This window comes from Suillus discolor (assembly GCF_016758755.1).
Source record: "Suillus discolor strain FC423 chromosome Unknown F5147scaffold_33, whole genome shotgun sequence".
NCBI classification, from domain to species: domain Eukaryota; kingdom Fungi; phylum Basidiomycota; class Agaricomycetes; order Boletales; family Suillaceae; genus Suillus; species Suillus discolor.
The window spans coordinates 31,878-56,864 of NW_024541280.1; the positions used below are offsets into that span (position 1 = coordinate 31,878).

Genomic DNA, 24,987 nt, shown 5'->3' on the forward strand with positions numbered 1-24,987 from the left:
AGAGACAGGCTAAAAATAGATGCAACCTTGTCTACCCCGGTAGTCTAAGAATTTCTTCTAATAGTATCGCTTTATCCTCCCGCTTGAGGACGGCGGTCACTTCACTGAGGAACAGAGACCTTGACCGTTTACTTGAAGTAGGGACATCGCGAATTTAAATGACCACTTGTTGAAACGACTGGTTGGTCGACTCGTGTTACACATCCTTAAACGCGAGAAACACGCGGTATATTTGTTAATAGTATGTAAAGAATGGAAGTAGCTATTGAAATTGAATAGCTGTATGTACGTCAGTACACCGGAACGATCGCGCACGAGGCATAGCAGAAATGAGCGAAACTGGTAAGTCAAGAACGTGCAGCCAGCACCTCGGCAGCTGCATGATTAAAATCGTCAGGGTAAATAGGAAAGCAAGAACTTGAGACAGTATATCAGAGCAGGTGTATCAGCGCAAGAAATTTTGCAAGAAACTAGTCCATCTATCGCTGCTCGCTCGTTCATATTCTCTCGGCGTAGGGCGACTTCACCGCCAGTGAATCGTACCTGCCTTGAGAAAGTGCATATGTTGTGCCTGTCCCGTTCGCAACGCCGGAGGCGTACGTCGTAGAATCAAGGTGCCGAGACCGCGCTAAGATATCGGACGCGATTTCGGTGCCGTATTGTTCCGCCAGTTGGCTGTGGTGAGAATATTAATACATACATGCGGGGATAGATAGGAAATAACCCACTTGGCATAATTATCCATAATGACAGCCATACTTGCCATGCTGAGCCTATAGGCCTTGGGCATCATGCCTTTACCGAAGCGGTAGGTTACGTGGTTTGAGCACAAGAGCCCCGCGAGCATGATTACGAGCTGGAGCGGCACCAGGGAGAAAGCGATAGTGTACCAGAAGTCCAAGGCATGTTTCTCAAAGTTGACGTATGCCTGTTTGCACCCCGGAAGGACGGAGCGGGCGTAACAGCTTTGGGAGACAGTAGCTTCGACGAAGGGGGAGTAATACCCACAACAATGGAGCCTGTTTTGGATCCTGAGACGGCCGGCTGCACCGAGATCGCGAGACCACTGGGAATTTAGCTTGCCTTCGAGGTTGAATGTACGTTGTTTGTAGGTCATGTAGCCAGGGGTGACAAGGAGGGCAAAGCAAAGCCAGAGAGTGAAAGTGTAAACTGCTAGGAAAGAGCGGTTATTGAGGAGGATGCCAGCCCATCCGATTATGGAAGTAAGTGAGGCAAGGACGGCAGCGGCTGTGGAGAAAACGAGTTCTGTTCGGTTGCCTACACGAATGATGTCTGCGTGTTCGAAGATGTCAAACCATGTGAGAAGACAGAAAATTAGGCCCGCAAGGCCGTATATAGATAACTGCAGGAGATCAGGAAATGAAAAGTGTGGAAAGGAAAAGGTACTGACTGCAAGATTGGCAATGAAGAGTGCCCATTTGAACCTGTTCCAGTGCATGTGAGGACGGGTGTGACCACCTTCTTTGCCACCGAACCAACCACCGGTGACGCCGTCGTAGTCTTCATCGCCTTCTGCGGGCATACGTGCCTCACCACTCTTGAAGGCCTCCCTACCGCCGCCTCTCTTGTGCATGGCGGGATGGTCACCATTGGCCTTCCCTGGTCTACGTCTGCGAGGAGTAGGAGAGAGCAAGCCAGAAGCAAACTTGTTAGGTAGATAATTGACGGAAAGGGAGACGTCCTTTGAGAGGGTGGTACTCTCCGCGCGGGGAGATGGTGGGGCGGAAGAAGATTCATCAGCGACGAAGAGAGGGGTGGGGGGCTCAAGGGGAAACTGCATGTCTCCAATGATTGGCCTGGTAGAAGGGGCGAGTGAATAGGACGACCGGGCGTGAGAGGTGAGAGAGGAGGGTCGACGGATGTGGCTGGGGAAGCGATTAGTATGTGGCTGGGAGCGCAAATTAGGATGGTGTCGAGTAAAAAATAAAGGAGGAAAAGACGGTGGATTGAAAGATTTTTATATATAAAGAGGAGTACAAGCGAAGATTAAAAATACAACTTACCCGCTAAAACTTGAATAGTCCAACATAGCCAACCTGCACACTAGTACATACTTACTCAATTACCGTTCCAGAAAAATGTGGCATAAACGTTACCGTACAGTATTTGACACGTTTTCTCGTATCAAATCTTGAGCAATGTCGGTTAGAATCCTGAAATCACGTACGTTTTGCCGCAGACGAATAACGTCGTCGTGGAGTTCCGACTCGGCACCACGCCACCTAGTGCACATGCGCGACATGTCACATTTCATTAAACGCGTGACTGACGCGTCACGTCTCTCCTCAATGTACGACTCGACACGTTCGCTAAAACGTCAGCGCACTCTCCCCATATCAGCCTCGCCGACACCGAGATCCTCGTCACTCACCCCACCTCCAGACTCTCCAAAATCATACCCAACTCCAGCACTCCGCCCGCTGCCTCCAGCAATCCTACTCCTTGCACTTCCAGGACTTCTGACCCTTCCTCCTACTCATCCAGACTTTGGCTTTTCACTCTTTCTCTCACTGCGCTCATTGAGACAATGTTTAGCACTGCCTGGTCTTGCCCCTGATATAGAATGTCGTGCTTGGACAAGTCTGGCCGAAGTCGGCATGAGAGTCATGGAGAGTGGCTTTTGCTCGCAAGAGGGAGGATGTGACTGGGCTGTAGGTATTCATTCAGAGGTACTACAAGTTTTTTTTGTCGTTTGTGCATGCTGACAAGTGTTATACAAAAGGCCGAGAAAGCACTTGGCAAAGGTCTTCTCATCGCACAAAAAGTCAGTCTCTCCTTATTTTTTTGACATAAACAATTGACCCTACCATTGAAATTTAGCACCCTTCACTTCGGCCGCTTCGCCACCACCTCACACTCCTCCATGCTCATTTTGCATTCACTTTTCCTTCCTCTTCCACATCGCCAAAATTCGCACGTGCCATCCTCAGACGCCTCATCGCATCATTTGTACCCTCGGATCCTCCAGGCACCGTATATGATGCACACCTAGCATTAATCACCCAGATTATTACACTGCCTCCTTCACCTAATACTGCTGCTAATACCAGCCCTGCACCACTAGGGGCCCCCGCCCTCCAAGCAACACTGACTGCCATAGATACTCTCATAACTCTCGCACGCAAAAACCACCACTCCCAAATTATTGCCCTCGCTCACGTCATCAGGTTGCGCGTCCTTCTTCGTGCAAGTGCATGGGCCCAAGTTGGGGCTGCACTCGATACAGCGGAAGTCGTGCTTGGTCTGATGTTCGACAAGAACGGCAAAGTTAAGAATGACGAGGGTCATATTATGGCGATGAAAAACAACAAACCTGATGATGCACTTCCCCGTTGGAATTCTATAACTGCCCACGACGTTAATGCTTTGTCTCGCGAATATTCTCAAGTGCGCATCACCTCCGACCAGTCAAATGTGGAACCAAATCAAGAGGAGGAAAACACGCAATCGGATCCTGCTCATGCTTCTCTGGTCATTCATACACTCATCTCCGCTACCATATTTTTTACTTTCTCCGGAAACATTCGTGCAGCCGAGCAAAGGCTCGCCGCGCTCCACGAAATTGTTGATAGTGGAGCACTCGAGGGGTTCAAGGATGGTATCGTCCAGGTATGCTTGCCGTCTCTCATTTGCGTTTCTCTCTCCTTGGGTCCTAACCATGCAACTTGTATAGATCGCTCTCCCACCCCATCCACCCCTGGTGGTCCATACCACCCACCCATTGATACTTCTCCCGCTCACGTTCCTCGTCAGCGCCACTGCAAAACGGGATCCAGTGGGCAGAAACCCAAAGAGAAGGCTCTGGGCCGAAGCAGCAATCAACATTCTCAATACTGCAAGAGAGGACATCGAACGTATGTTATATTTTGGTCGTGCCGTTAATCACCATTGCATTGATACTGACGCTCATCCATCTTCAGTGCCCCTCTGGGCTTCCCTAGCAGACAGAGACGAAATTATACAGCGCACAGTAAAACTCACAGCCGATCTTTTATGCGAGCTTGTCGCGGTACGTTCAATTACATATCACAATCTCGTATCCATTGTTTTATCCTAAAACATAGATATCGATCCAACGCTCCGAATTCGACGCTGCAGAAACACACCTAGACGCACTACTTACCCTAACCCACACACACGACCTCTTCCACTCATATAGCGCCCGCATCACCCTCCACGCCGCACATCTCGCGCATGCACTCGGAGACACCGAACGTGCAGGCGTATGCTATCGCGTCGCTAAATCTGTAGATGACGAACGCAATGCAGGCGCTGGGTATGTAGGCGCTGCTGCATGCGCTGGGGAAGCACTATTACGCATCGGACTACGTGCTCAGGCTCACGACGAGAATTCGAACCCTGGTGTGAATGAAGGCGCTAGTACTGACGAAAGCGACTGGTTGGATGCTGAGACGCATGCACTGGCTAGGTCTGCGATTCAGCGGTGCCATGGAATGGGAGGGACGCTTGAAGCAGTCGGGAAGGTGGTACAGGCAGCTGTGGTGGGTGCGAGAGGGGAGATTGTTGGTGCCAAGTGCGTCACTTCTTTATTTCACGCCAAAAATTTCAATAACTGACTTGTACTTACAAATTGATTCTTGGCACAGATCACACCTAAAATCTGCGCTGTCTTTATCAACCTTAGCAGGCGAAAACCATCTCCGCGCGTTGCTCCTCGCGCAAGTGGGCGCACAGTATATGCATACAGCACCTGCGCATGCGATGGAGACGTTGGCAGTATGCGAGACGCTTGGCGCTGGGATGGGCGCGAAGCAGAAGGATGTGGATGGCGTGAAAGGTGGAGGTAAAGGAAAGGAGAAAGAGAGAGACACGGAGGGTAGCGATGGCTCATTAGGCAACGCCCCGCTTCGCCTCTGGGTCGGTGAACGATTTCTCGGTATGTTTCCTTTCTTTTATGTAGTTCAGTGCTGACAGACCAGCACAGAGATATTTAAGCGCGCAAATAAGCCGCACCGAGTGGCAAAGCAGGGGGTGTATAATGCTATGTATCGGGGTGCGGTAGAAGGGATGATTGGGAGGGCGAGGTGGCCTTCTGCGGTGGAATCTGATCATGGTGAAATAGTGCCTACCAACTTCGGGGAAGACGTCAAAATGCAGAGTCTGGACGCAGATCAGGATGTCGAGATGTAGGTGCCTGCACCTTTCGTTCGTTTGAGGGTGACGGAGGGCGACTTATCTTGGACGCTGCAGTTTCCGGCTGACTGGACTGACCTTGCTAGAAGCACTTAAAGTTATTGATACTCGCAACATACTCCACGTCTGATCACATAAAGTTTGCACTCCCATCGTATAGCATATCAAGCAAGTATTACATACAATAACACAGGCACCCTTGTAGAATAACGCCAAAGTCCAAGTTTTTCAAGTATAATCATTGCATTATGGCTGGCTTACTCGAGCATTGGGATATCTTCCGCCGTAAGGTAAGTAGCACTCGAGAGGTAAGGTGTAATTCAATTCAATTGATGGGCAATATGACTCAACTAGCGCAACTTTTCAGCCACGCAGATTACATGATAGACTCGAGAAATAAATGATACACATCTATATAGCTGTTTTTCACGATGATTATCACAGTTTCGACGCTTGCCGCAGGAAGAGACTTGGAATTCGATAAACTATCATGGTATCCTAGTCATGATCTAAATATTATCACAACGCATTAATACCTTCCGCTCGAAATGCTTTTGAACGTTCAACGCCGTCCCCTGCTTGTACTTCTTCCCTCAGGCCCTGGGCTTCAGCTCTGCGATGACATGGACTCATGTGCCAGTCAGTTATTTGCGCTTGAAGTGACGAGACGAGTGCTCAACGCGTAGTATGTGCCTTATCGAAACCAGCAGAATCGACGGGTCGATTGTTATAGTACCAGGGACACTTACCTGCACGATTATTGGGCTCTGCAGAGCACATCCGCTGTGCAAAATATATGAAGTACAATCCCGTCTATGAATCCAGTCGAACGCCACAGGCTTTAGGAGATAGGAAAAACATTGTGCCCCATTACGCCCCTTCAAGCTCTTGAAATCAGCACATGTTAGCTCAATGTCGACATCCATTGCAACTTAAATCATGAAATACAGGTAGCAAGATGTCATGGCCCATCTTGGCTACGTATAACAGTCAAAGTTCGTAGTACAAAGAGGTATACATGCACCTTGGGTATTAATCGATGCATCCACGAGTTACATCAGACAAGTTCTGCAAATCCTACCCTCGTGTTTGCGTAATCAAACACCGAATAAACGTTCTGAAGAAAAACATCGCCGATGATCGTGAAATCTACAGTGAGTACTATGAGCAACATCGTCTTGTCCAAGATACCACTACGCACCCATTTCTGAAGACGCAGCAATCCCTGCTAAGCAGTCGCTGGAAAGAACGTCTGGCCCGAGGTTGTACGTCTGCGCAGAGACTTTGAAGGCACGTCTGCCGAACGTGAATGTAGGCACGGTGGAATTGATGGTATCGCACGGGACTGGATGCAGATGTTGATCAAATTGGAAATCGTGGAAGAAATAAGAAGCTTACTTGTCCAGTATGTATCCGCGCCCTCCGTGTGGGCCGTAGCTCCAGATATATTTGCGTAGTAACTTTGTGCGATTGAATAGGACGTGATGATGAAAGTGGTCCCGGTATCAATGATGACAGTAGCGGCTTGCGACTCGACGACCTCCTGTCCCAACCTCGAAATGACATCCATCTCTACCTGCCAATAGCCTCTATCCGTCACAGCAACATAAGTGAGTGTATCGGAGTGGTAGAGATCAGTATTTGTTCCTCCGATGACCATTTCGCTATCTCCTGGAGTAGTAGATAGCTTGAACCCAAAGACGCTTTGTGGCAGTTTGCCACTTTCGTCCAGCGTTTGGAACAGCGGAGATCCCTCGAACTCTGATATTTCGCTGAATGCCAGACCGGAGAGACCGTCAGGGGGGAAAGACCCGTCCTTGCTGAACTCTGGCGAATATATCCATGCGGCGCCAACAGTCTGATCCTTGGCCTGACAAACCATATTAGTAGAAATAAAATGAACACGTGTGATAACCAACTTCGTAGCCCCCAACAAAAACGTCATCGACGTACTCATCGCCTGCTGTCTCCCCAGCGCCGTACGTCAGCACGAACGGTTGACCAGAATCTTTGGCAGACGAAGATGCAGCAGGGTCGTACTGTGTATGGCCAGCACAACTAACACTGCACTCGGTAGATGGAAGGACTACGCAAATATTGCTGTCAGCACAGAGATAAATAAATAAATTTCTGAGACTTACATAGGTCTGAGCTGCCAGTATCGAACACCACTTCAGAATGTCGGTGTTATACGTATCACATTGCAGAGTAAATGAAACTAACCTGTAAATGTTTTTGGGGGCGTGCCCACCTCGATCTCGCCGTACCAGAGGTCTGCATTGTAGTTGACAAGGGATACGTTTCCATTCCGCTTTGCAACTGAGTGAAAGTCGAAGCGACTACTCAGAGGGTGGGGAGACCCAGTGTTCCGTTGGTAGGCTCCCATAGTAGTACTGTACTTACTAGTTGGCGTCAGGCTGATGAATTTAATGAAAGAAAGAATTCCAGACATACCGAGATACAAAACCCAGCTGTTCCCACACAGTGCTCGGATCAAACACTTTGGAGAAGTTGGCAGCATTTGACCTGGAGTTGAGAAGAATGTGTTGTGTGCGACCCATATCAGAATGAGCATTTGGCGGAGGAGTGGGTGACCCGACAACTGCTACTACAAAAAGCGCACATCGGATTGCAGCAAACATCATTTCGTAGGTGTATCAGGTTGGTGGTGTAGAATGAGAGGAAACGCAACGACCAGTTTTTAATGTGTGTGTCGAGAAAGCCGCAGTCATCGCGCCTGAGCATGAATGCAAGCTTTCAGTTTGAACTGAAGGTAACTTGGAGTCTTAGACTTGATCCAAATTGATGGCGTTGCTAGAAGTCACGTGATTCATATCGGGCAGGTCGGGCAGCTGTCACAGCGGGGAAACTAACATCATTTACCGCGCCAGTGAAATTACATTCGAAAGGTAATCCACTCGAGTGCTCTGGAAGACTGGAACGCTCTATGCTAGGTCTGGAATGGTCTAGCCAGGTCCATATCTGCTTTTGATTGAAATCTTGCAAGAGGTGAAACGTTGAAACCCCCGATCAGTACTAGTGTGGTTGCTCGCCTCCTTGCAATCATAAAAAAGGTACGACCCGCGAATATTAATGATCGAGTAACATTATACTAATACTATAGCTACCCCCAACTCAGAGTTGGTTTCAATGTCACTATCGCACGTCTACGAGGCGTCAACATCGAATTATATGTAACGCGTGCGGCCAGGTTGGGATGGTTTCTATCCCCTCATGGTGGCGAGATATACATCGAGGTATTTGAGAGTCTTTTTTCCGAGCAATCAATGATTATTCGCTTCCAACTGCTCCGATCTGTCACGCCTGGACCAGTTATAAATTAAGATTTTTTTGAAGTTGATTTTAGCATTGAATCATATTTTATCACCCGGACTAATAGTTCAAGTTGTACAATGAGACATATCCTGGCAGGTTTGGTGCTCTCGAGCGCGCTTGTTGCCCGTGCGTGGGATGGGCAACCAACTCACATTTACGGTGTTAATTTGGGTTCATGGTAAGCGCTACTCTATGCCTCCGACCGACTGTTTAACTCAAGTGGTAGCGCAGGTTAGTCCTAGAGCCTTGGATGCTTCCTCAAGGTGATAAACCAACGAACTCGGCAAATACGTGTTCACTGAACAAGTTACTCTAGAGTGGTTGGATATGGGTGGACAGTCATGCGCTGATGATTGTTGGACATGCATTGCAACTGAGTCGTACGTTCCAGTTCTCCACTGTTCGTATGTGAAATTTAATTGTTCTGCGATAAAATAGGTCATTTGCACAGGCGTATCCAGACACCGTCGACACTACATTCGCTCAACACTGGGACACATGGTTTACGCAGGACAATGTCAATACGCTGAAGGCGGCTGGTATTAACACCGTCAGGGTTCCTGTGAGTCGATTCCAAGGTCGTTGCGAACTTGGCCAAACTAACGTTGGACCATTCGATCTGCTTTTCCTTTCATGCGTTATGCATCGCGTTCATTCATAGCTGGGATATTGGATTGTGGAGGCCTTAGTCGATAGGTCTCACGAATCATACCCTCGGGGAGGTCTCAAGTATCTGGTTAGAAAAGGTTTCTCCTGTATTTCAATTCTCTAGTTAAACTCGAGTGTGTAGCGTCGGGGCTTAGGCTGGCTGAAAGATGCTGGGATCCAAGCGATTCTGGATCATCATGCATTACCCGGGGTTCAAACGCCTGCGCAAATGTTCACCGGAAAGTAAGTTCCCATTTGCATCCTATCTGTTCTGTACTGAGATTGATTTTTATCAGTTGCACTTCCGATGTTCAATTCTACGTGAGCCATTTCGCAGCCGGTAAAAGCAATAACTACAAATCCTTACATACAGACTCCATACAACTACCACCGTGCACTGGTGTGGACAACGGTCATGACTGCGCTTTCTCACCTGGACCCTGATTTTGGAAGTGTCTTTGCGATCGAAGCAGTCAATGAACCCATGATGAACGCGACTCAAACACCTCACTATGGCGCCTGTATGTGTCATTTATCATTATTTTATTTGTACCCTCATGATTTCTGAATTTCCTACAGTCCAAAGGAACTTCGTCCAGGTGATCCGTGCAGTTGAGCTCACACTCGGAATATATGTGCCATCATCCAGTTTATCGCTATCGGTACCACTGTCAGTCTCGAACAACTTCACTGCTGCACTGAGTGCGACATCTTCAGCAACCATATTCCCAGTGGAGGTGCGAACGGCACTTGTAGAAGCCGTTCCAATTTTACTAGAGATTGGAGTGGCGTCAGGTTTGCAGACCATATTCGAAGCCTCACCCTTCAAGCGGTCCTGTACTTCATTGGTGGCCAAGTGAGTTCACCACAGGTCCTTGCTAAGATACATCGATGATGGCATGGATAGCTTCATGGATGTGAACTGGCAGTCCGATAATCCCTCTAATCCAGCTGATGTGGCGATTGGTTCCCAAGCTTATGACAATCATTTGTATTACTCGTGAGCACGCAGTTGACTACATCAAGTTCTCATGGTTTCTTAATGTTCTCTTTACAGGTTTGGTGTATGTCGCATGCACGTAGCCTATTGCTTCGCATTAACAAATTTATAGGGAGTTGCGGCTGCTGACCCAACGTCTTACTTGATCAGTATTTGCAGTGCGTCTTCTTCGTCAGTTCGCCAATGATGCACTCACTTTTGGTAAAGATCTTTCACGTATCCAGGCTGACGCAGCGGTCGGCGACTCTCCACTCTGGTTCGGAGAGTGGGGACTTTCGACGGAGTTCAATGCTACGGACGAGTTCCTCTACAAATGGGCTGACGCACAGAAGTTGGCCTACAGTAAAGGTGCCGGATGGATTGTACGTGTTCCATTGCATTTGATCAAGATGTTTGCTCAAAGATGAATGCTTCAGTACTGGAACTTCAAAACCGAGATATCATCCCTCACCAATGGGAGTGCACTTGCAAGGCAATGGTGAGTCAAGCGCATTAGGGTGCTTTACGAAAGATCTGACGGCCGTCTATGTAGGTCTTACCTTGAGGGGTTAAAACTCGGGTTCTTGACCCACGACCCTGCGGCGCTCCACGATCCGAACGTGTGCGCTCCGTACATGAACAGCACCGCCAATAGCACAAGTTCATGATGTGCGTTCTTGGTACCTAACAAGCGACAGCGCAGAGCGCACCTATATTGATCCCTGCTGACCCACCATCCTTTTGTCAACATTCCTCACTGATTCCTCAGAATGTTTAGTGCTGGTTTTCCTAGGTTTGCTATTGTAACAAAATCGGTCTCAGTTAGACCTAAGCTCACTAGTCTAGTACAAATTATAGGAAACTAGCGCGAAGTTGCCTACTTATATTACAATTGATAAGATAATTGAAATTGATACAGGCCGGAAATCTGAGCAAATGGATATGATAATATGAACTTCAGGACCTCATTCGAGTTAACTCGATCACAGACGAGGACGAGGATATCTATTTAAGCTTGGCGCATATAGCCATTTCATATCTCGAGTACATGCTGTGTATATCACTCGGACACCTGATTGACTGGTTTCATAGCCGACTTTCTTTTACTAGTTCAGTTCGTTTGACTTTCGACAAACGAAGTGTGACCAAACGAGTCACACTTCGTTTCAGTGCAGTTCACTTCGTGGCAACACTACTTGGATGATAATGCTAACATTACAGGCCGTGATATGTAGCAGCACATTTCGGAAGCATACTGCCTTGATTGAATTGCGGGTATACCTATGGTCCAAGTTACTACTGATATGAACTCCTTCAAGCAGGTCAACACAACATTACTGCTGATGAAATTCTCGGGCCGTCGCGAAAAAGAACTAGCCTATCACTGGCAGCAACGTCATACATTCCATGTCTTATTCCTCTCCAGGATGGACGTCCAACTCATCGATATCTAGCAAATGACCATCTTAATGAGCACTTAAACTGTGGCGCTTCCCTCCTTATCTCCATTTCAATTCAGCACTTACAATTTCTTCCTTTCCCGCTACAGCGAAGTCACTTCGCAGAAGGCTATTATGTTTCACGGATACAATAATTTCTTCACCCGGTTTATTGACCATGTCGTTGGATAGGATATAGGACACCACGAGAATATTGACACTAGCAGAGAGCAGCAGACATCGATCAATCCTATCGACATTTTTCGAAATAGCTAGACCCAAGGCATACAGTCACGCATATCTTTCAAACTAGTGAGTCTTGGCTCGCACCACGAGTCCTCATACTCACTGTGTTCTTGCCAAAGCATGCTATTTTGTATGTTCCAGGCGCAGGGTCATGTACTTCATCACTTACATCACCACCATTGGCACTATACCATCTCAATGTGATCTCAATACCGCCGAAAGACATCAGGGATCTTGCTATGAACCGAGAAGGAGCCAGCCTGAACAACATCACTCATCACAGTAGACACCAGGGCGGGAAGAGTCGAAGGTGGCCCATTTAAATGGTGGCGCACAGAACTGGCTGCCACTGCGACTCTTGAGGCTGCAAGAAGTTTGTTTATTGTGCTCATGAGTGAGTATTCAAGGGTTCTTGGGGCGGATTCTGTCGTAATCCAGTAAGACGCACGCTAGCCCTCCGAATCTACATGTATGTTGGTCGGTACGTCTTTTTTGATGCTTGACAATATATGCGCCAATTTATAAAGTATGATAGACAGTCGGACTCATCCGCGGATGTGTACCAAACCTGCCCCGAACTATCCATGAATACACAAGCTCCCGCGGCCCGCTACATCGCCCTTTTCCTCAGTACCAATGAGCGTGGTCGACGTTTGAGTTCAACCAACACGCAAAGCACATACTGCTCCGTTGCTCAGTTCATACGCAGAACGACTATCTTCCCGAGGGAACTCCAGATGTCACGCAGACCCTGTCGAGCATCGCGGGATGTCACCCATTCTAGAGGGTGTCCCACATTTTGTTTGCTCTCGAGATGTTTTAAGGATCAATAATCTGCAAGACCTTGGAAGATCAAGTTCACCTCCATCTACAGAGATTTTCGGTATCGCTGCCTTTTAGTGTAGACGGGTAGGGAAGAGCGAAATTCTGTCGTTTCCATCATATTCTGATCATTCGTTATAGTTCAGATTTCTATCAACGTTTTCATTGTTCGACATCATTTGTTGTATAATCCTTGTGCTTTATCGTACGAACGATCGAACAGTTGCAACTTCGTGTCTATAATCGAGTGGTATAGATAAGAGATAGACGCCGTGTATAGCTGTTGTGTCATAAGCCATAGGCTTCGCGTTCGTTCGCTGCCATATCTCGCCACGACGAAGTTCGTTCTCACAGGAAAGGTTTCACGATAAACCAAATAACCTCTACTTCAGGACGCACACCAAGATCTCCCAATATTAATGGAAATCATCGCTGCCCAGGACCTCCGAAGGATGATTAGTCGCTTTCGAGTTCTGATCGTAGGGAGAGCAAACGCAGGCAAAACGACCATTCTTCAGAAGGTCTGCAACACCACGGACGACCCAGAAATACACAATTCCAAAGGAAAGAAGGTGCGGATGATATCTATGTCATGCACGTATCTATCGCTGATCAATTGTGGGTAGACCGATGCTGCCATTGTGAAATCCTCGATCAAGGTGTGTGCATCATTTGCCCTGTGGACATATGCGTATATGCGCTGACGGACACTCAGCGTGGAAATCACGACATCACAAACGAGATGGTATTCAAGAGCAATCCCGGTTTCGTATTTCACGACTCGTGCGGTTTCGAAGCAGGCTCTGAAGAAGAATTCGAGAACATGAAAAGATTTGTCTCGCAATGCGCACATGCAACGAAATTGGAGGAGCGAACCCATACTATCTGGTAAGTAACTCCTTTCTGATGTTCCGTGCTTGCTAATTGCCATCAGGTATTGTATTCCAATGGACGGCCCGAGTCGAACATTCCAGCGGTCGGAAGAGAATTTCTTCTTAGAGTGCGACACTGGGCACGGTGAGCTTGCAACTTCATTATCACTTGCCCTCCTCAGACTAAATGATCGATCTTCAGTTCCTGTGGTCGCGGTGTTCACCAAGTTCGAAGCTCTGCGTCCATTTGCGTATGGAGAAATCAAGAAGCAACTACAAGGGGTATCAGGAGAAGAACACTCGAAGAGGATTGCCCAACGCGTCGAAGAACTGTTCACAAACACACGTGTTTTGAATGAATTGTACAAGCCCGAAAACTGTGCCTGTTCTAAGTATCATGTATGCTTGCAGAGTAAGTGGTCCAGATTGACTTGTCCCATATCAAAGTTGATATTGGTAACCGTCCTAGATATGAACCAACAGAACACAAACTGTAATAATCTACTGGAATGTAGATGATGCTCGAGCCAAGTTTCCTATTTTTCGATGCGTTTTCCCCACACTTATGCGTTCGTATTGTGCACGATACCAAGCACGCCAACTTCAACTCCTGAGTGGTGCAGACTGATGTTTCCTTGTTTCTGATGCTCTTCCCCCATGCCATGCGCTATATTCGGCACTCCAGCTTCAACTACTGAGCACTGCAGACTGTATCGGGTTTCAACACCCGTTTTTCTCATCATCCCTCGTTCTGTTTTGTGCAATGTAGATTTAGGCTTACACTCGTCAAGTGATCATTGTTATTTCTTGTTTTCAATCATGTCAGAACTAACTCAGTATGCTTCAATGCTCAAGCGAACGGGCATGACGACTGACAACATTGTCGATGCTCGTCGAGACAGTACGCAGCCTGGGGGAGTAAGTCAGATATCCCTGTCGCGTTCGTGATGAGAGGAACGGCCGTGCGCTCGCGCTCCGACGAAGTATGGGTGAGCATCACGTTCAAAGCTTTCAAAAGCGTCAACGCAATATTTGCATTGACATCCGTGAACCACGGTGAACACACGTGTGCATTGCAGCATGGCCTAGTAGGTATCAGCAACATGTGGAAGACACGTGCTGCCAGGTGTTCGGACAAGTTCCGAGTACTATATTACCTATTAGTTACAGGCTTACCCTCTAGCATGGAAGTTGATCTCACAACGACGTCGAGCCCTAGGTGCTCACCTTCACGCCGTCATCAGGAGGGCTGTGACCATGTAAGCATCATGTTCGGATCGCTAGAAGTTTTCACTGATCACCGAATGTGCAGAACCCGACCCCCGATAAAGTAATGGGTAGCCGCGTCACAAAGAGACGTGCTAGTTGGCAGTCTGTTACTGCTAGCGACCCAAAACGCCCTCGTTTTACTAAGGGTCACATACCTCGTTCTATGAATCAATTTCTGGATTCTCCTTCTTATCCACCAAATGCTATCGTCCGTCGTATGACTGCATGCACCCAAGCTGCCAGTAATTTGGAGACACGCGCAAAGCCTGGTGGACCAAACCCAACGGATCTCCGTTTCGCAGGAAATTCCCTTGCAAGAAGTCACCAAAGTGACTTTGCTCTGATAGACTCAGAATCTGTAAGTTTTCCCAGCATGTTTTTTTGGTTCACAAGTTGTCATACAGTGTAAGGATGTCCTGAAACGTGGTCTAATGAGCATGACAGATGATGCCATTCAGCAAGCTACTATGGCAAAGCAGGCCTCGCGTGAAACCAGTCGCATCCGTGTCATCTTAAGAGCGTGGGAGATAGAAGAGGCAGAACGCTACGCAGAGCTCCTACGTCTGCTGCAGCGCACCAATACGGACATGTCCAACGACGAGGCTTCCTGGTTTGAGAAGTTTTTATCTGACCGGTCCTTGCCAGAACTGCAAGATGACCTCAACCTCAGCCTAACGTCCTACCGCAATGATTCGGCATCGTTTGCCAAATCAGATGAGCTACTTGATCAGCTTGAGAACTACGCGCGGGATCGCAACCTTATTATATCCAAAGAAGAATTTGCAAGAAACCTGAAAGCTTTAATAGTCGACCGTGACGAATGCGATAGCCAGGAGAGTGACAGCGACGAGAGCACTTACAATTCCAATGCGTCGGACTATTTTTAAGGTAGGCATTCCGATCATATAGAGGCCCCACGTGGGCAGCTAAGTTCTAATGCACTGTTGTAGCTATTCTTGCCGCTCTATAATCGTGAATGTTACGACGAAATTGCGTCAGATGGAGAATCTGATTTGCGTTGTCGCATCCCGCCGTTCACAATCCTGTCGTATACACACATCAGCCGCTCCTTCCAACGAAAACCACCAAAGAAAAAACCATTGTTCCCATGGCACTTCCTCCTTCCCGATGTACACCTGAAACCAAGACTTCTTTGCCTTTTTCTCCGAAATGTTACTATGATCTGGATGAAGAACGAGATGAATAGGAACTCAACTTTTATGCACGATAGACAGCAAAAAAAACTCACTTGTTTGCTCCACTTTCGATGCCTTTCCAGAATATATCCATTTTCTCAGTCAGGAGAAAATAGGAATGGGATAGAAATTTGTTTGAAATTTTTCGACGAGGAGATTCAGCTGAACGCTGACACATTGCACTCGTACCTACTATGACGTCGCTTGCCTGTCGTTGTCCTCCGACTCTGACTCCGACGCGAACTTGTTCGACGAGAGATGATGTGCTCTGTCTACAAGAATAAACCAATGATATCAGCTCGTCAGTGCAGAACGCTTAGATCTCAGATGTGGTATTCATGTGATGACTCACCCTGAGAATGCTAGTCAAGACGAAGAGCGATGTGTATGATGGGCGCATCTTACCTCCTTATCTTTTGACGCCCATCCTCAAGACTATGCATTGCGTGTACAGCATGTCCCATACCTTTCTGGCTTGTGATAAAATTCCTGTATTGCGCCAGCCTTGACGAAAAAATACTGATAGGTTATCGCTGGTGTTTCAAACTCTGCGTAAGATTTTCAACATTCGAAGTTCAAGTGTACACAAGAAAATATCCGAGTCCGTTCGTCCTTCAAGAAGTGATCACTGTTCATAAACTAAACCACCAGTAAACGGAAATAAACTTGGATATGCCTTACATTGTGTCAAGATACACTATGCATACAAGCACGTTCTAATTAGCGAGGGGTCCGCAATGAACTCGTCACAGTACCGTTCGAAAAGTCGATCTAAAAGCAAAAACACAGCCGGCTGCTTCCATGTTCTCCTGCATTGGTTCTGACCTGCCCTGCTGTGGTCGGCTGCTGCGAATCTGGATTGGGCGAAGGAGGAGGAGAAATATGGTCTTCATCAGGTATCCATTCATCATCTTTGCGGCGTGTAGCACCTGCGGCAATGTTCCGCTGTGAATTAATATATGAGCACTGAAAAGCGAGAAAAATGGGCCGCATATACCTCTTTACCCTGCGCGAGAGGAACGTCAACGATACCTGGCGATGCATAATCTGTTTGAAGTGACCACCAGGTTGACAGGCGAGATTTGAAGGTTGTGGGAGTAGGAGCAAAGGATTGGGTGGTCGGTGGCTGAAACTAAAAAAAATGTCAGTCGAATATATGATGATGGCGGTCCCTACTCACATTATCATGGGGATTTACAATTGGACGAGGCAAGGGCGCTGTAGCAGGGAACTGCAAGGGAACCGTTGAGTCAACTGTGAAGAAGATAAATGAAAGAGACATACGTCCAGGGGGTTGCGGGGTTCATTGGCGTGAACAGGACGAGCCATATTCGTACGAGAAGGGAGGAGTTTGCGTAAAAATCCAATGATGACGGGTCGCCGGGGTTCAATTGTGACTGCTAGCGGGCCAGGGACGGAAGGTATGACTGATATTGCTGGTTTACGGTGCACAGGATGCCGTGTTGCGTCAGACTGCGATAAAGAATGGAGCGATTAGATGAGTACAAGAGCAGGACCACGCACGTTGAGTAGCTTGGCGAGGTTTCCGCTTGTCTGCAAGAGATTTCAGCACGCGAATGATGAATGGGTGAATACAAACCTCTTTTGCAAGACCAATACAAGTAAGAATATCGGCTGGAATATCGCATACATGAATTCTGGCCTCATCCCAGGTCGTGTAAGCCAGTTGGTGTGAGTCAGGTGAAAGTATAAGGGTAAAGGGAGCTTGGACATCGAATGAGAGGAGGAGTTGGCGGGACTCGAAGGACCAGAGTTTGATGGTGTTGTCGACAGAAGCACTGGCGAGAAGAAGACAATCAAATGAGAGTGCTAGGTTCCGGATGAGGCCGGTGTGTCCTTGGAAGGAATCTCCGACAGTCGTGAGCGTCGATGCGTCATACTCATAGAATGCATACAAGCTGAATAAGCCTGTGATGAATTTGCCTTTTGTTGTCCAAAATACCTGTATAGATGGTAGACTGAAAACATTGATCATAGGGGTAGATCTTTCTCCAACCAATTTCTGCGATCGGACGTCCCACACCTGAAGCCATAATTGCGCCATGCACGTCGGATATATTGACCCGGATATCACCGCCAGCTTCCGAGAGTCTTGAGAGAGTCCAAGAACTTGCACTTGTTCACCACTAAATCTGAATGGACCAGCCACGAGTTTGCCTGTGTCCAAGCTCCATATTCGCACTGTTCCGTCGAGTGATCCACCCGCTAACAACGTGCTATCTGCCGAGATTTCAATGCGAGGGCCATCATGAAATGTTCTCACGATCCCCGTCTCGACCTCACAGACTTTGAGCCCCTCACCGGCACCAACTGCAGTGACAACCCATCGGCCATCCCTTGACACCCCCACTCCATGTACAATATCTTTGTAAACTTCCCGAGCTTCCTTGATCTCCTTACCCTCCCGCAGGTCCCATCGCCGAGTGGTCTTATCGCCTGATCCGCTGATGATTTGCTTGCCGTCGGGAAAATAGGAAATACATGAAATGTTTTTCACCTCGTGATTGGATGGCGCAAAATATGGTTCATGTCCCTCCAAGGTCATCACCGGTGTCAGAACCGATTTCTTTGCTGCTATACCGGGCTGTTTCGAGCTGGAAGCCATGACGGTTATATCCTATGGATAGTGTTCGGTGAGTTGTCCTCGTATGCGCTACGTTGCCAAGTCTCGAGAGCCGCTGTGCTTTCCCTGTTTATGCTAATCGTCAGTTCATCAGCGCAGGATGCTCGTGTAGGGTATTCACGTTACACGAATGTTATCAAGGACGAGGAACGATACCATGATTGATGGGCTTGCTATATTTTATATATCTTTCATGGCTGTGCGTTGTACAGCATGTTCTCTTTTCGACCATCGCCATCAAACTTACCTATCCCTTCACTGCAATACAGCATTGCGAGCGGCGTAGAAATCTGATCATTCTGTCACCCTCAAACAGGGACAGATACTTGCTTCGAATCTTCAGTTGAATTCGTGCGCTCCTCTTTATGTCTGGGCCAATCGCAACCAGGGTGGACCATGGGTTCATCGTACCCACCCCAGATCATTCCATTCTCCAATTGCAAGTACTGTAATACACCTTACATTCTGTAAAAAAACTATAAATTTTGACATGACAAACATGTATTGCAGTGCACCATGCTCGAGCTAATAGGAAGGAATCATTCATGATCACCTGCATGAAACCTGCATCAAAGGTAAAACATCAGATCAAGAACTCACAATGACGCGTAACCACTTACCATCACCACCGAACTGAAAATCATCAATCGTCTCATCCTCCGCTTCCTCCGAATCTCAGAATCATCCGTGTCTTCGTCCACTACGAGATCTCCATCAATCTCGACCTCTTCCTCCCAACGGGGGCGAACCAGCTTCCTCGACGATAATGGGAGAAGGCGGATCAGGAACTACATCTTCCCCTACTCATCATCACTAGACCTAGCCTCAATAAGCTCAAGCTCATGAAGGTGATCACTCTGCCACTCCGACCCAACAGCCGACATGGTTTGAACAGGTGCATGGACCTGATTCGTATGCTGGGGTTGAGGTTGGGCGACGGCATAATCTGAATAGGCACTGGAAGATGCCCGTGATGCGGAGGCGAGATCACCATCATGCGCTGTGCTGGCTGAAAGGGTTTGCTTGGCTCTAAAGACGGGTACCAGTTGAAGAAGAGGCCGCTATCTGTCATTTGTAGACATGATATAGAGGATAGGTATCGGTTGTCGTCGTACTTTGCTATGCGGAAGACGGATAGGTCAGGGCGGCGACGCGCCTCCGCAGTCAACTTGCTGATTTCAAGGTCTAGAGATACAAACCCTTGCGCTGCGATAGGTTTAGCACTGAGAAGTCCATGTGTGGAAGGGAGACTTTTAGTTAGAATTGCAATAAGCTTCAAGTGTCACTTCAAACCATCAGACTGCCAGATAAACGTTTTCAATGCTTATGTGATTCTTTGCGCGAACCACTTATAGGTGGATAAAGCCAGTACTTCGTGTTAGATCCAAAGACGGCACGTACGGAGCACGCCTTGAATGTGCATGTGAAATGTTGGTGAACGAAACCGACCGATGGACACACCGCATCCAGCCCTTGTGTGGTGATGCCAATTCTAGAAGTGTAGAGGGCTGCCTTCACACATGTTGTAGCCATGACGAACCCCAGAGATAAGTAGCGCCAGTAAATCGAACAAAAAATCAATACAAAGTCTTGAAACATACATCTTGTGCTTATCGCATCTGCAACATCTTTCTGCACAACACGGAAGCTATACACACTACCCAAGCTCGACCCCGCCAACTTTAACTGCAATCTTGATTGGAAAAGGAGATATCCCTGACGCGTTCGTGATGAGAGGAACAGCCGTGCGCCCGCGCTCCGACGAAGTATGGGTCAGCATCACGTTCAAAGCCTTCAAAAGCGTCGACGCAATATTTGCATTAAATTCTTGCCGGTCTGTAATCGATAATGTTACGACAAAATTGCGTCAGATGGAGAAATCCTCACCTTCTGATTTGGGTTGTCGCATCTCGACATTCACAATCCTGCCGTACACACGTCAGCCGCCCCGTCCAACGAAAACCATCAAAGAAAAAACCATTGTTCCCATGGCACCTCCTCCTCCCCGACGTACACCTGAAACCAGGACTTCTTCGCCTTTTTCTCCGAAAATGTTACTATGATCTGAATGAAGAACGAGATGAACAGGGACCCAACTTCTATGCACGATAGACAACAAAGAAAAACCCACTTGACCACGTTTGTTTGCGCCACTCTCGATGCCTTTCCAAAATATATCCACTTTCTCCGTCACGAGTTGCTCCATCTCAGGATCCGAAACACCTGGCTGAGGCATAACGACGACTTGGTGCTCCTAGTTGAGCGGTGTGAAACTTAGGAAACTCACCATGGTGACATCAAGGACCTCGAATGTTTGAGGCTTCACGGTGCCGAACAGCCTATGGAACAGTATTGAGTGAAGAATTGCGGTGGGAACCTCTTTGGCGCTGTGTCTGTCGAGGATCTGGGCTAGCGTCGCATCAGAGGTTTTGGCAAAGAGAGAACGAGTGGGTACGCACGACATCGATTGTCACGGTGGCGAGATTTGCATTCATACCTGCAGGCAGACTGCAGAGTGTGAACTGAGTTAGTGGAGCATGAAACAAACGATTCGCAGTCGATCGCCTAGGTTCGTTGGAACTCTAAAAGGGATGTGGATCGGTTGTACGTTGTCGGTAATCTTATCTTAGCTCGAAACTAATTTCATTCTCCGTGTCAATTTGAATTATAATTTTGATCCAACGTTCTGCACATATTATCAAGCCGTGTACATATTTCTCCCGTCAGCATCAGATATATTGAATCTTGCAACGGGAACGTTTCAGGCAGAACGTAGAAGATCAAACGCCGTGTAGGTGGAGCCCAGCAAAAGTACTAGTGGACACGGTCGCTACATCAACACCCGGTGTGATACTATTTAAAAACCACATACCAAAAAGAGGAAGTTCACCAAGTATGCCACCGCGTGTATTACGCTACACGGACATCATGAGCAGGTGATTCCGAAAAGGATCAAGTCTCACGTACTTTGACTGGATCTCCAGTGGTGTACCCTAGAGTATACAGAACACGAGACAGTGCCCATAAACCACTTGCATATCCGGCCAAGACAGGGTGTCTCATTGAAGTTATCAAAGTGCTAAACCAGCCGCAGACGAACCTGGATGTGAGAAGATATACAGGGATGTAGCAGAACTCTCACGTCACAATAATAATAGGCATGTGCTCAATCGTGTTTTGGTGGGCGCCTAAGAATCATCGTGAGTATGAACGGGACCATGTATTCGGTGAATGATGATTTACGTTGGGCACAGTTAAAGAGGAGGGCTTCTTTAGAAGCATCAGCTTCTGCTTTCTCGGCATACACTGCAAAACACCCTTGTTGAGCATTCCGACATTACTTAGTAGCAATAGCACGTACGTTGAGGGTACTTGATCCCGGATTTTTTTCTGTGGCCGCCTACAACTAGTGCCTGCCAGCCAAGAACCCAAGCAGTGGATACCAGTCCAGCTGCTACATACCCGAAACTTGAAAATAGTGATGTAAGACACCATTCTGCCGAGCGCGGAGGGACTTACCTGGGGGGGAAAACGATAGATGAAGACATGATGGCGGTTTGGAAAGAACTTGTGCACGTAGGACAGGTCAGCTCAGAGCTGTGAGTCGCCCGGCGACAGGGGACACGTAATCTCGCCGGAAAACAACATTCCAGTACGGGCACAGTGACTAAAATTAGCAAGCCTGAGAGTAATTTGGCTTGAAGTCCATGGTTTGCTGAACGTCGCTCTTTCACATAAATTAATGCAGCCAACAGACAACGCAGAGATACTATTAGATATGGGACGATGTGTTGCTACATAGCGAGGAAGGTAGTACAGCTCTTCAATAAAGACAGGTGTAGAAATGATTGACAGCCAGAGATAGACATATATAAAAGAATATTTAGGATACGACAATAGGATCAAAGTGGGTCCAGGAGGTTGTGGACTAAGCCATCTGTGAGATCGCTTCAGATGGATGGTGGAAAGCTTTTGGAGATATCGACGAAGGAGACGGAGAGTGACTCGTCACGATGTCTACATCTACCTCATACTCCACGGTCTTTTCGACATTGATTTCCAGCTGTAGTAAAAGTCAGATAAACCTCGTGACAAAGGTGAAAAGTTGGACCTTGGTTCCAATAGGATCCACCCGCGACTGCAGCAGAAATGAGCTAGACTAATAATTTATTTTCGGGTCACTCACAGAGTCATGGTGGTTTGAGCGGAAGCGATTTGACGGCGCCAAGCCCGGGAACGCCAAAGGGAGTTCTGCTGACAAGCCCCTCTGAGCTCGCTCTTGCCGGAGTTGCTTCCGAGCGTTCAATCTGACCAAAGTAAACATCAGATATGCATAAAAACGAAAAGTTTATAGTATACGTACGTGGCCAACAGGGAGTTCGCATACACTACAGGTGGGTCAGAATCATCATTTCGTCAGGATGACTCGAGTGCAACCCACATTTGCTGATGACGAAATGCAGCCCCATGAAAATGAGGTTGGTGGGCATTACAAGCCACTGTAGGGTCAACATGGATTAGGGATACAACCAGAAACGGATGACTATCAGGCTCACACAAATCATGGAGACGACAGTTGCGGCGCTGATACTAATAGTGAGCAACTGATAACCTCGAATTGACCAAGCTTCAGCATTACCTGGTGAGGGAATTATTCTCCAATGTATACAAGATGACGGAATTTATGACATAGTCCATACTGTTCGTGTAAGCCTTCGTGAATGTGCACGGAGCGTGAACTCACCTCGAAGAAGCTTTGCGGTTAGATCGCAACGAGTGACAAAGGAACACCGCAATAAGAATGTCGACGAGAGATGACAGTGCGAGACCCAACGTGAAAACCCACTACATTCCCACAACGTTACATGGCACTGTGATACAAAATGTGGCACTTACTCGGAACTCCCGCTTGAACTCTGTGAAGGTCTTCAGATGAATCCTATGCAACGTTATGATTGTTGTATAGCATCACATATCATCCACTTACATTTCAGCCGTCGTTACTACAGCGACAAAGATAGATCAGCGCATCGTATCGTGGTCAATAACGCCGACCTACCAGAGGCAGAACCTAAAACAATCCTTAATTTCAAGAGGCCTGAAGAAGAACGAGGTGACTCACATAACCGCAAAAATGCGAAGACCAACTTCAACGAAGGGGGTTCAGCACTCATCCAATTTGAACAGGACAAGACCTACAAGAGGGGCGGTGATGCGCCAATCACAATGGCTCACTGTAACGGAACGTGGTATGCGCTTAATATAACGATCAATCAGAGGGCTTACGTTTATGTATGCGATGGGCAAAAAAGCTGCACAGTTTGGCCTTAATTTCTGGACATGTATCACCAAAAAGACTTACCAGTGGACAATGAACGTCAATATTGCCTGCAAAATTAGTCAGAAACTTTGATCGTGTTTGAGAATGACAAGTGTCTGAGACTCACAGTCAGTGCTATTGTCATCTGACACAAGACTAAAATCAGAGCGTGAGTAGACTTGGATCGAATTTACGCACTGCCACGGTGCTGCACAACGTAGTCAAACAGAGAACAGACAATTGTCATAAGAAAGGACGTACTTAGGTATATCATTTATCTTCGATGCATCGCCAAAGTTCTGTATCAGATAAATCCATATCGATGCACAAACTAGTGCAGTATGAACACTATCCAATGCCCTGAACATGCGGTAACTTAGTGTCAGTATTTGAGAGTCATGTTCGCTGGAGGTACCGACCATATCACGGCAACCTTTCCGAAGAACACCAGTCGTCAAAGGTTCAACGAAGCAACAGATCACTATATGCCACTCACGATGGCCTTCCTCCAGGGTAGATCTGTGGGGTATAACTTAAAGTAAACGAATGATTGTACTGTAACGATCCCTGAAAGTCTAGCATGTGGCGAGAAACCCATCAGGACTAGTGGATGGACGGGATTAAGTTGAAACTTACGCAGAGGCCAAGAAACCACCCAGAAGGATGGCGCCATATGTCGCGGGCACGCTAACCATATTGCACAGGAAGTCTGTGTGTAAGAAGAAGAATCGAAATACGGAAAAGATAGTAAAAGAGGGCACAAAGTATGAAGAAATAGCGAGCGGGAGGAAAAACGAACTGAGGTTGAACACAGGCGAAGAGAACGGGTTTAAGAAGGTTTAATGTAGTCATGAGGTCCCAGTATTCCAGAGGCAATACTATTCAACGGCATCGTAGGCCCCAGCGAGAACGAATGAGGGGACATGAATTCTTACTTGCGGACATTTACGTAACTGCCGTGTTTTTTTGTTCCAGGTTCAGATTGCTCAATGACAGCATGTTATGATCCATGTCTCAAAATTAAGGCGCCCACTAATTAAC

General features: G+C 47.4%; 10 protein-coding genes across 10 annotated transcripts; 3 read left to right on the top strand and 7 right to left on the bottom strand.

The window, feature by feature from the left end:
- Window positions 1-165: 165 nt before the first annotated feature.
- Window positions 166-2,233, bottom strand: F5147DRAFT_698719 (uncharacterized protein). Its single transcript, XM_041437574.1, has 5 exons — window positions 2,118-2,233; window positions 2,058-2,064; window positions 1,412-1,886; window positions 729-1,363; window positions 166-675 (listed from the first exon to the last, which is right to left on the bottom strand). The coding sequence occupies exons 3-5, from the start codon at window positions 1,799-1,801 to the stop codon at window positions 498-500; spliced, it is 1,203 nt and encodes a 400-aa protein (XP_041291871.1). The 5' UTR covers window positions 1,802-1,886; window positions 2,058-2,064; window positions 2,118-2,233; the 3' UTR covers window positions 166-497.
- A 76-nt stretch (window positions 2,234-2,309) lies between these two features.
- On the top strand, window positions 2,310-5,399 carry F5147DRAFT_636945 (uncharacterized protein; the record flags this gene model as incomplete). The annotated part of the gene is made up of 8 exons (XM_041432924.1): window positions 2,310-2,690; window positions 2,744-2,785; window positions 2,842-3,630; window positions 3,695-3,875; window positions 3,942-4,030; window positions 4,086-4,555; window positions 4,629-4,918; window positions 4,967-5,399. 8 exons carry the CDS (start codon window positions 2,310-2,312, stop codon window positions 5,170-5,172), a joined length of 2,448 nt encoding a protein of 815 aa, XP_041291872.1. The 3' UTR covers window positions 5,173-5,399.
- A 664-nt stretch (window positions 5,400-6,063) lies between these two features.
- Window positions 6,064-7,948, bottom strand: F5147DRAFT_698721 (acid protease). Its single transcript, XM_041437575.1, has 7 exons — window positions 7,630-7,948; window positions 7,399-7,577; window positions 7,317-7,346; window positions 7,095-7,261; window positions 6,574-7,045; window positions 6,377-6,520; window positions 6,064-6,324 (listed from the first exon to the last, which is right to left on the bottom strand). The coding sequence occupies exons 1-7, from the start codon at window positions 7,818-7,820 to the stop codon at window positions 6,233-6,235; spliced, it is 1,275 nt and encodes a 424-aa protein (XP_041291873.1). The 5' UTR covers window positions 7,821-7,948; the 3' UTR covers window positions 6,064-6,232.
- Window positions 7,949-8,113: 165 nt separating this feature from the next.
- F5147DRAFT_636950 (glycoside hydrolase family 5 protein) lies at window positions 8,114-11,054 on the top strand. The gene is made up of 16 exons (XM_041432925.1): window positions 8,114-8,249; window positions 8,315-8,689; window positions 8,743-8,774; window positions 8,828-8,891; window positions 8,950-9,073; window positions 9,173-9,247; window positions 9,302-9,402; window positions 9,456-9,480; window positions 9,533-9,680; window positions 9,739-10,015; window positions 10,067-10,159; window positions 10,217-10,223; window positions 10,272-10,317; window positions 10,367-10,521; window positions 10,576-10,637; window positions 10,692-11,054. The coding sequence occupies exons 2-16, from the start codon at window positions 8,589-8,591 to the stop codon at window positions 10,804-10,806; spliced, it is 1,425 nt and encodes a 474-aa protein (XP_041291874.1). The 5' UTR covers window positions 8,114-8,249; window positions 8,315-8,588; the 3' UTR covers window positions 10,807-11,054.
- Window positions 11,055-12,955: 1,901 nt separating this feature from the next.
- F5147DRAFT_216437 (uncharacterized protein) lies at window positions 12,956-14,058 on the top strand. The gene is made up of 6 exons (XM_041428643.1): window positions 12,956-13,217; window positions 13,272-13,304; window positions 13,361-13,533; window positions 13,580-13,662; window positions 13,720-13,929; window positions 13,987-14,058. Exons 1-6 carry the CDS (start codon window positions 13,065-13,067, stop codon window positions 14,034-14,036), a joined length of 702 nt encoding a protein of 233 aa, XP_041291875.1. The 5' UTR covers window positions 12,956-13,064; the 3' UTR covers window positions 14,037-14,058.
- A 3,291-nt stretch (window positions 14,059-17,349) lies between these two features.
- F5147DRAFT_216455 (uncharacterized protein) lies at window positions 17,350-18,768 on the bottom strand. The gene is made up of 4 exons (XM_041428644.1): window positions 18,748-18,768; window positions 18,305-18,692; window positions 17,583-18,223; window positions 17,350-17,536 (listed from the first exon to the last, which is right to left on the bottom strand). Exons 2-4 carry the CDS (start codon window positions 18,606-18,608, stop codon window positions 17,477-17,479), a joined length of 1,005 nt encoding a protein of 334 aa, XP_041291876.1. The 5' UTR covers window positions 18,609-18,692; window positions 18,748-18,768; the 3' UTR covers window positions 17,350-17,476.
- Window positions 18,769-19,866: 1,098 nt separating this feature from the next.
- Window positions 19,867-20,382, bottom strand: F5147DRAFT_216548 (uncharacterized protein). Its single transcript, XM_041428645.1, has one exon. It carries the CDS (start codon window positions 20,223-20,225, stop codon window positions 19,944-19,946), a length of 282 nt encoding a protein of 93 aa, XP_041291877.1. The 5' UTR covers window positions 20,226-20,382; the 3' UTR covers window positions 19,867-19,943.
- On the bottom strand, window positions 20,134-21,230 carry F5147DRAFT_698748 (autophagy-related protein). The gene is made up of 6 exons (XM_041437576.1): window positions 21,086-21,230; window positions 20,914-21,030; window positions 20,758-20,853; window positions 20,605-20,690; window positions 20,514-20,551; window positions 20,134-20,462 (listed from the first exon to the last, which is right to left on the bottom strand). The coding sequence occupies exons 1-6, from the start codon at window positions 21,119-21,121 to the stop codon at window positions 20,284-20,286; spliced, it is 552 nt and encodes a 183-aa protein (XP_041291878.1). The 5' UTR covers window positions 21,122-21,230; the 3' UTR covers window positions 20,134-20,283.
- Window positions 21,231-21,268: 38 nt separating this feature from the next.
- F5147DRAFT_613730 (uncharacterized protein) lies at window positions 21,269-22,324 on the bottom strand. Its single transcript, XM_041432486.1, has 7 exons — window positions 22,146-22,324; window positions 21,988-22,094; window positions 21,870-21,932; window positions 21,769-21,814; window positions 21,594-21,705; window positions 21,499-21,541; window positions 21,269-21,440 (listed from the first exon to the last, which is right to left on the bottom strand). Exons 1-7 carry the CDS (start codon window positions 22,172-22,174, stop codon window positions 21,388-21,390), a joined length of 453 nt encoding a protein of 150 aa, XP_041291879.1. The 5' UTR covers window positions 22,175-22,324; the 3' UTR covers window positions 21,269-21,387.
- Window positions 22,325-22,369: 45 nt separating this feature from the next.
- On the bottom strand, window positions 22,370-24,907 carry F5147DRAFT_698753 (uncharacterized protein). Its single transcript, XM_041437577.1, has 21 exons — window positions 24,583-24,907; window positions 24,443-24,521; window positions 24,366-24,379; window positions 24,208-24,306; window positions 24,145-24,154; window positions 24,074-24,091; window positions 23,989-24,014; window positions 23,913-23,938; window positions 23,826-23,860; window positions 23,749-23,773; window positions 23,686-23,697; window positions 23,614-23,629; window positions 23,523-23,565; window positions 23,371-23,471; window positions 23,266-23,325; window positions 23,183-23,210; window positions 23,068-23,125; window positions 22,990-23,014; window positions 22,813-22,933; window positions 22,738-22,764; window positions 22,370-22,689 (listed from the first exon to the last, which is right to left on the bottom strand). Exons 1-21 carry the CDS (start codon window positions 24,639-24,641, stop codon window positions 22,555-22,557), a joined length of 1,017 nt encoding a protein of 338 aa, XP_041291880.1. The 5' UTR covers window positions 24,642-24,907; the 3' UTR covers window positions 22,370-22,554.
- Between the last annotated feature and the right edge of the window lie 80 nt (window positions 24,908-24,987).

Coding starts and splice junctions, on each gene's coding strand:
- F5147DRAFT_698719 (XM_041437574.1), bottom strand. CDS start 1,801: ATGCAGTTTCCCCTTGAGCCCCCCACCCCTCTCTTCGTCGCTGATGAA. Junction 1,364..1,411: donor TCTTCATTGCCAATCTTGCA/GTCAGTACCTTT, acceptor GATCTCCTGCAG/TTATCTATATACGGCCTTGC. Junction 676..728: donor ATTATGGATAATTATGCCAA/GTGGGTTATTTC, acceptor TTCTCACCACAG/CCAACTGGCGGAACAATACG.
- F5147DRAFT_698721 (XM_041437575.1), bottom strand. CDS start 7,820: ATGATGTTTGCTGCAATCCGATGTGCGCTTTTTGTAGTAGCAGTTGTC. Junction 7,347..7,398: donor GCCCCCAAAAACATTTACAG/GTTAGTTTCATT, acceptor GACATTCTGAAG/TGGTGTTCGATACTGGCAGC. Junction 6,325..6,376: donor TGCTGCGTCTTCAGAAATGG/GTGCGTAGTGGT, acceptor TACTCACTGTAG/ATTTCACGATCATCGGCGAT.
- F5147DRAFT_636950 (XM_041432925.1), top strand. CDS start 8,589: ATGAGACATATCCTGGCAGGTTTGGTGCTCTCGAGCGCGCTTGTTGCC. Junction 9,248..9,301: donor GGGGAGGTCTCAAGTATCTG/GTTAGAAAAGGT, acceptor TCGAGTGTGTAG/CGTCGGGGCTTAGGCTGGCT. Junction 10,638..10,691: donor AGTGCACTTGCAAGGCAATG/GTGAGTCAAGCG, acceptor CCGTCTATGTAG/GTCTTACCTTGAGGGGTTAA.
- F5147DRAFT_216437 (XM_041428643.1), top strand. CDS start 13,065: ATGGAAATCATCGCTGCCCAGGACCTCCGAAGGATGATTAGTCGCTTT. Junction 13,305..13,360: donor TTGTGAAATCCTCGATCAAG/GTGTGTGCATCA, acceptor ACGGACACTCAG/CGTGGAAATCACGACATCAC. Junction 13,534..13,579: donor GAGCGAACCCATACTATCTG/GTAAGTAACTCC, acceptor AATTGCCATCAG/GTATTGTATTCCAATGGACG.
- F5147DRAFT_216455 (XM_041428644.1), bottom strand. CDS start 18,608: ATGGCTTCCAGCTCGAAACAGCCCGGTATAGCAGCAAAGAAATCGGTT. Junction 18,224..18,304: donor TGTCACTGCAGTTGGTGCCG/GTGAGGGGCTCA, acceptor AAATCTCGGCAG/ATAGCACGTTGTTAGCGGGT. Junction 17,537..17,582: donor GTATTGGTCTTGCAAAAGAG/GTTTGTATTCAC, acceptor AATCTCTTGCAG/ACAAGCGGAAACCTCGCCAA.
- F5147DRAFT_216548 (XM_041428645.1), bottom strand. CDS start 20,225: ATGTTTCAAGACTTTGTATTGATTTTTTGTTCGATTTACTGGCGCTAC.
- F5147DRAFT_698748 (XM_041437576.1), bottom strand. CDS start 21,121: ATGAATGCAAATCTCGCCACCGTGACAATCGATGTC. Junction 20,854..20,913: donor AGGTCCTTGATGTCACCATG/GTGAGTTTCCTA, acceptor GTTATGCCTCAG/CCAGGTGTTTCGGATCCTGA. Junction 20,463..20,513: donor GCGACAACCCAAATCAGAAG/GTGAGGATTTCT, acceptor TATCGATTACAG/ACCGGCAAGAATTTAATGCA.
- F5147DRAFT_613730 (XM_041432486.1), bottom strand. CDS start 22,174: ATGTCTTCATCTATCGTTTTCCCCCCCAG. Junction 21,815..21,869: donor CCTCTTTAACTGTGCCCAAC/GTAAATCATCAT, acceptor GATGATTCTTAG/GCGCCCACCAAAACACGATT. Junction 21,441..21,498: donor TGGTGAACTTCCTCTTTTTG/GTATGTGGTTTT, acceptor CGTGTCCACTAG/TACTTTTGCTGGGCTCCACC.
- F5147DRAFT_698753 (XM_041437577.1), bottom strand. CDS start 24,641: ATGGTTAGCGTGCCCGCGACATATGGCGCCATCCTTCTGGGTGGTTTC. Junction 23,211..23,265: donor GAGAATAATTCCCTCACCAG/GTAATGCTGAAG, acceptor TATTAGTATCAG/CGCCGCAACTGTCGTCTCCA. Junction 23,015..23,067: donor GCATTTCGTCATCAGCAAAT/GTGGGTTGCACT, acceptor ACCCACCTGTAG/TGTATGCGAACTCCCTGTTG.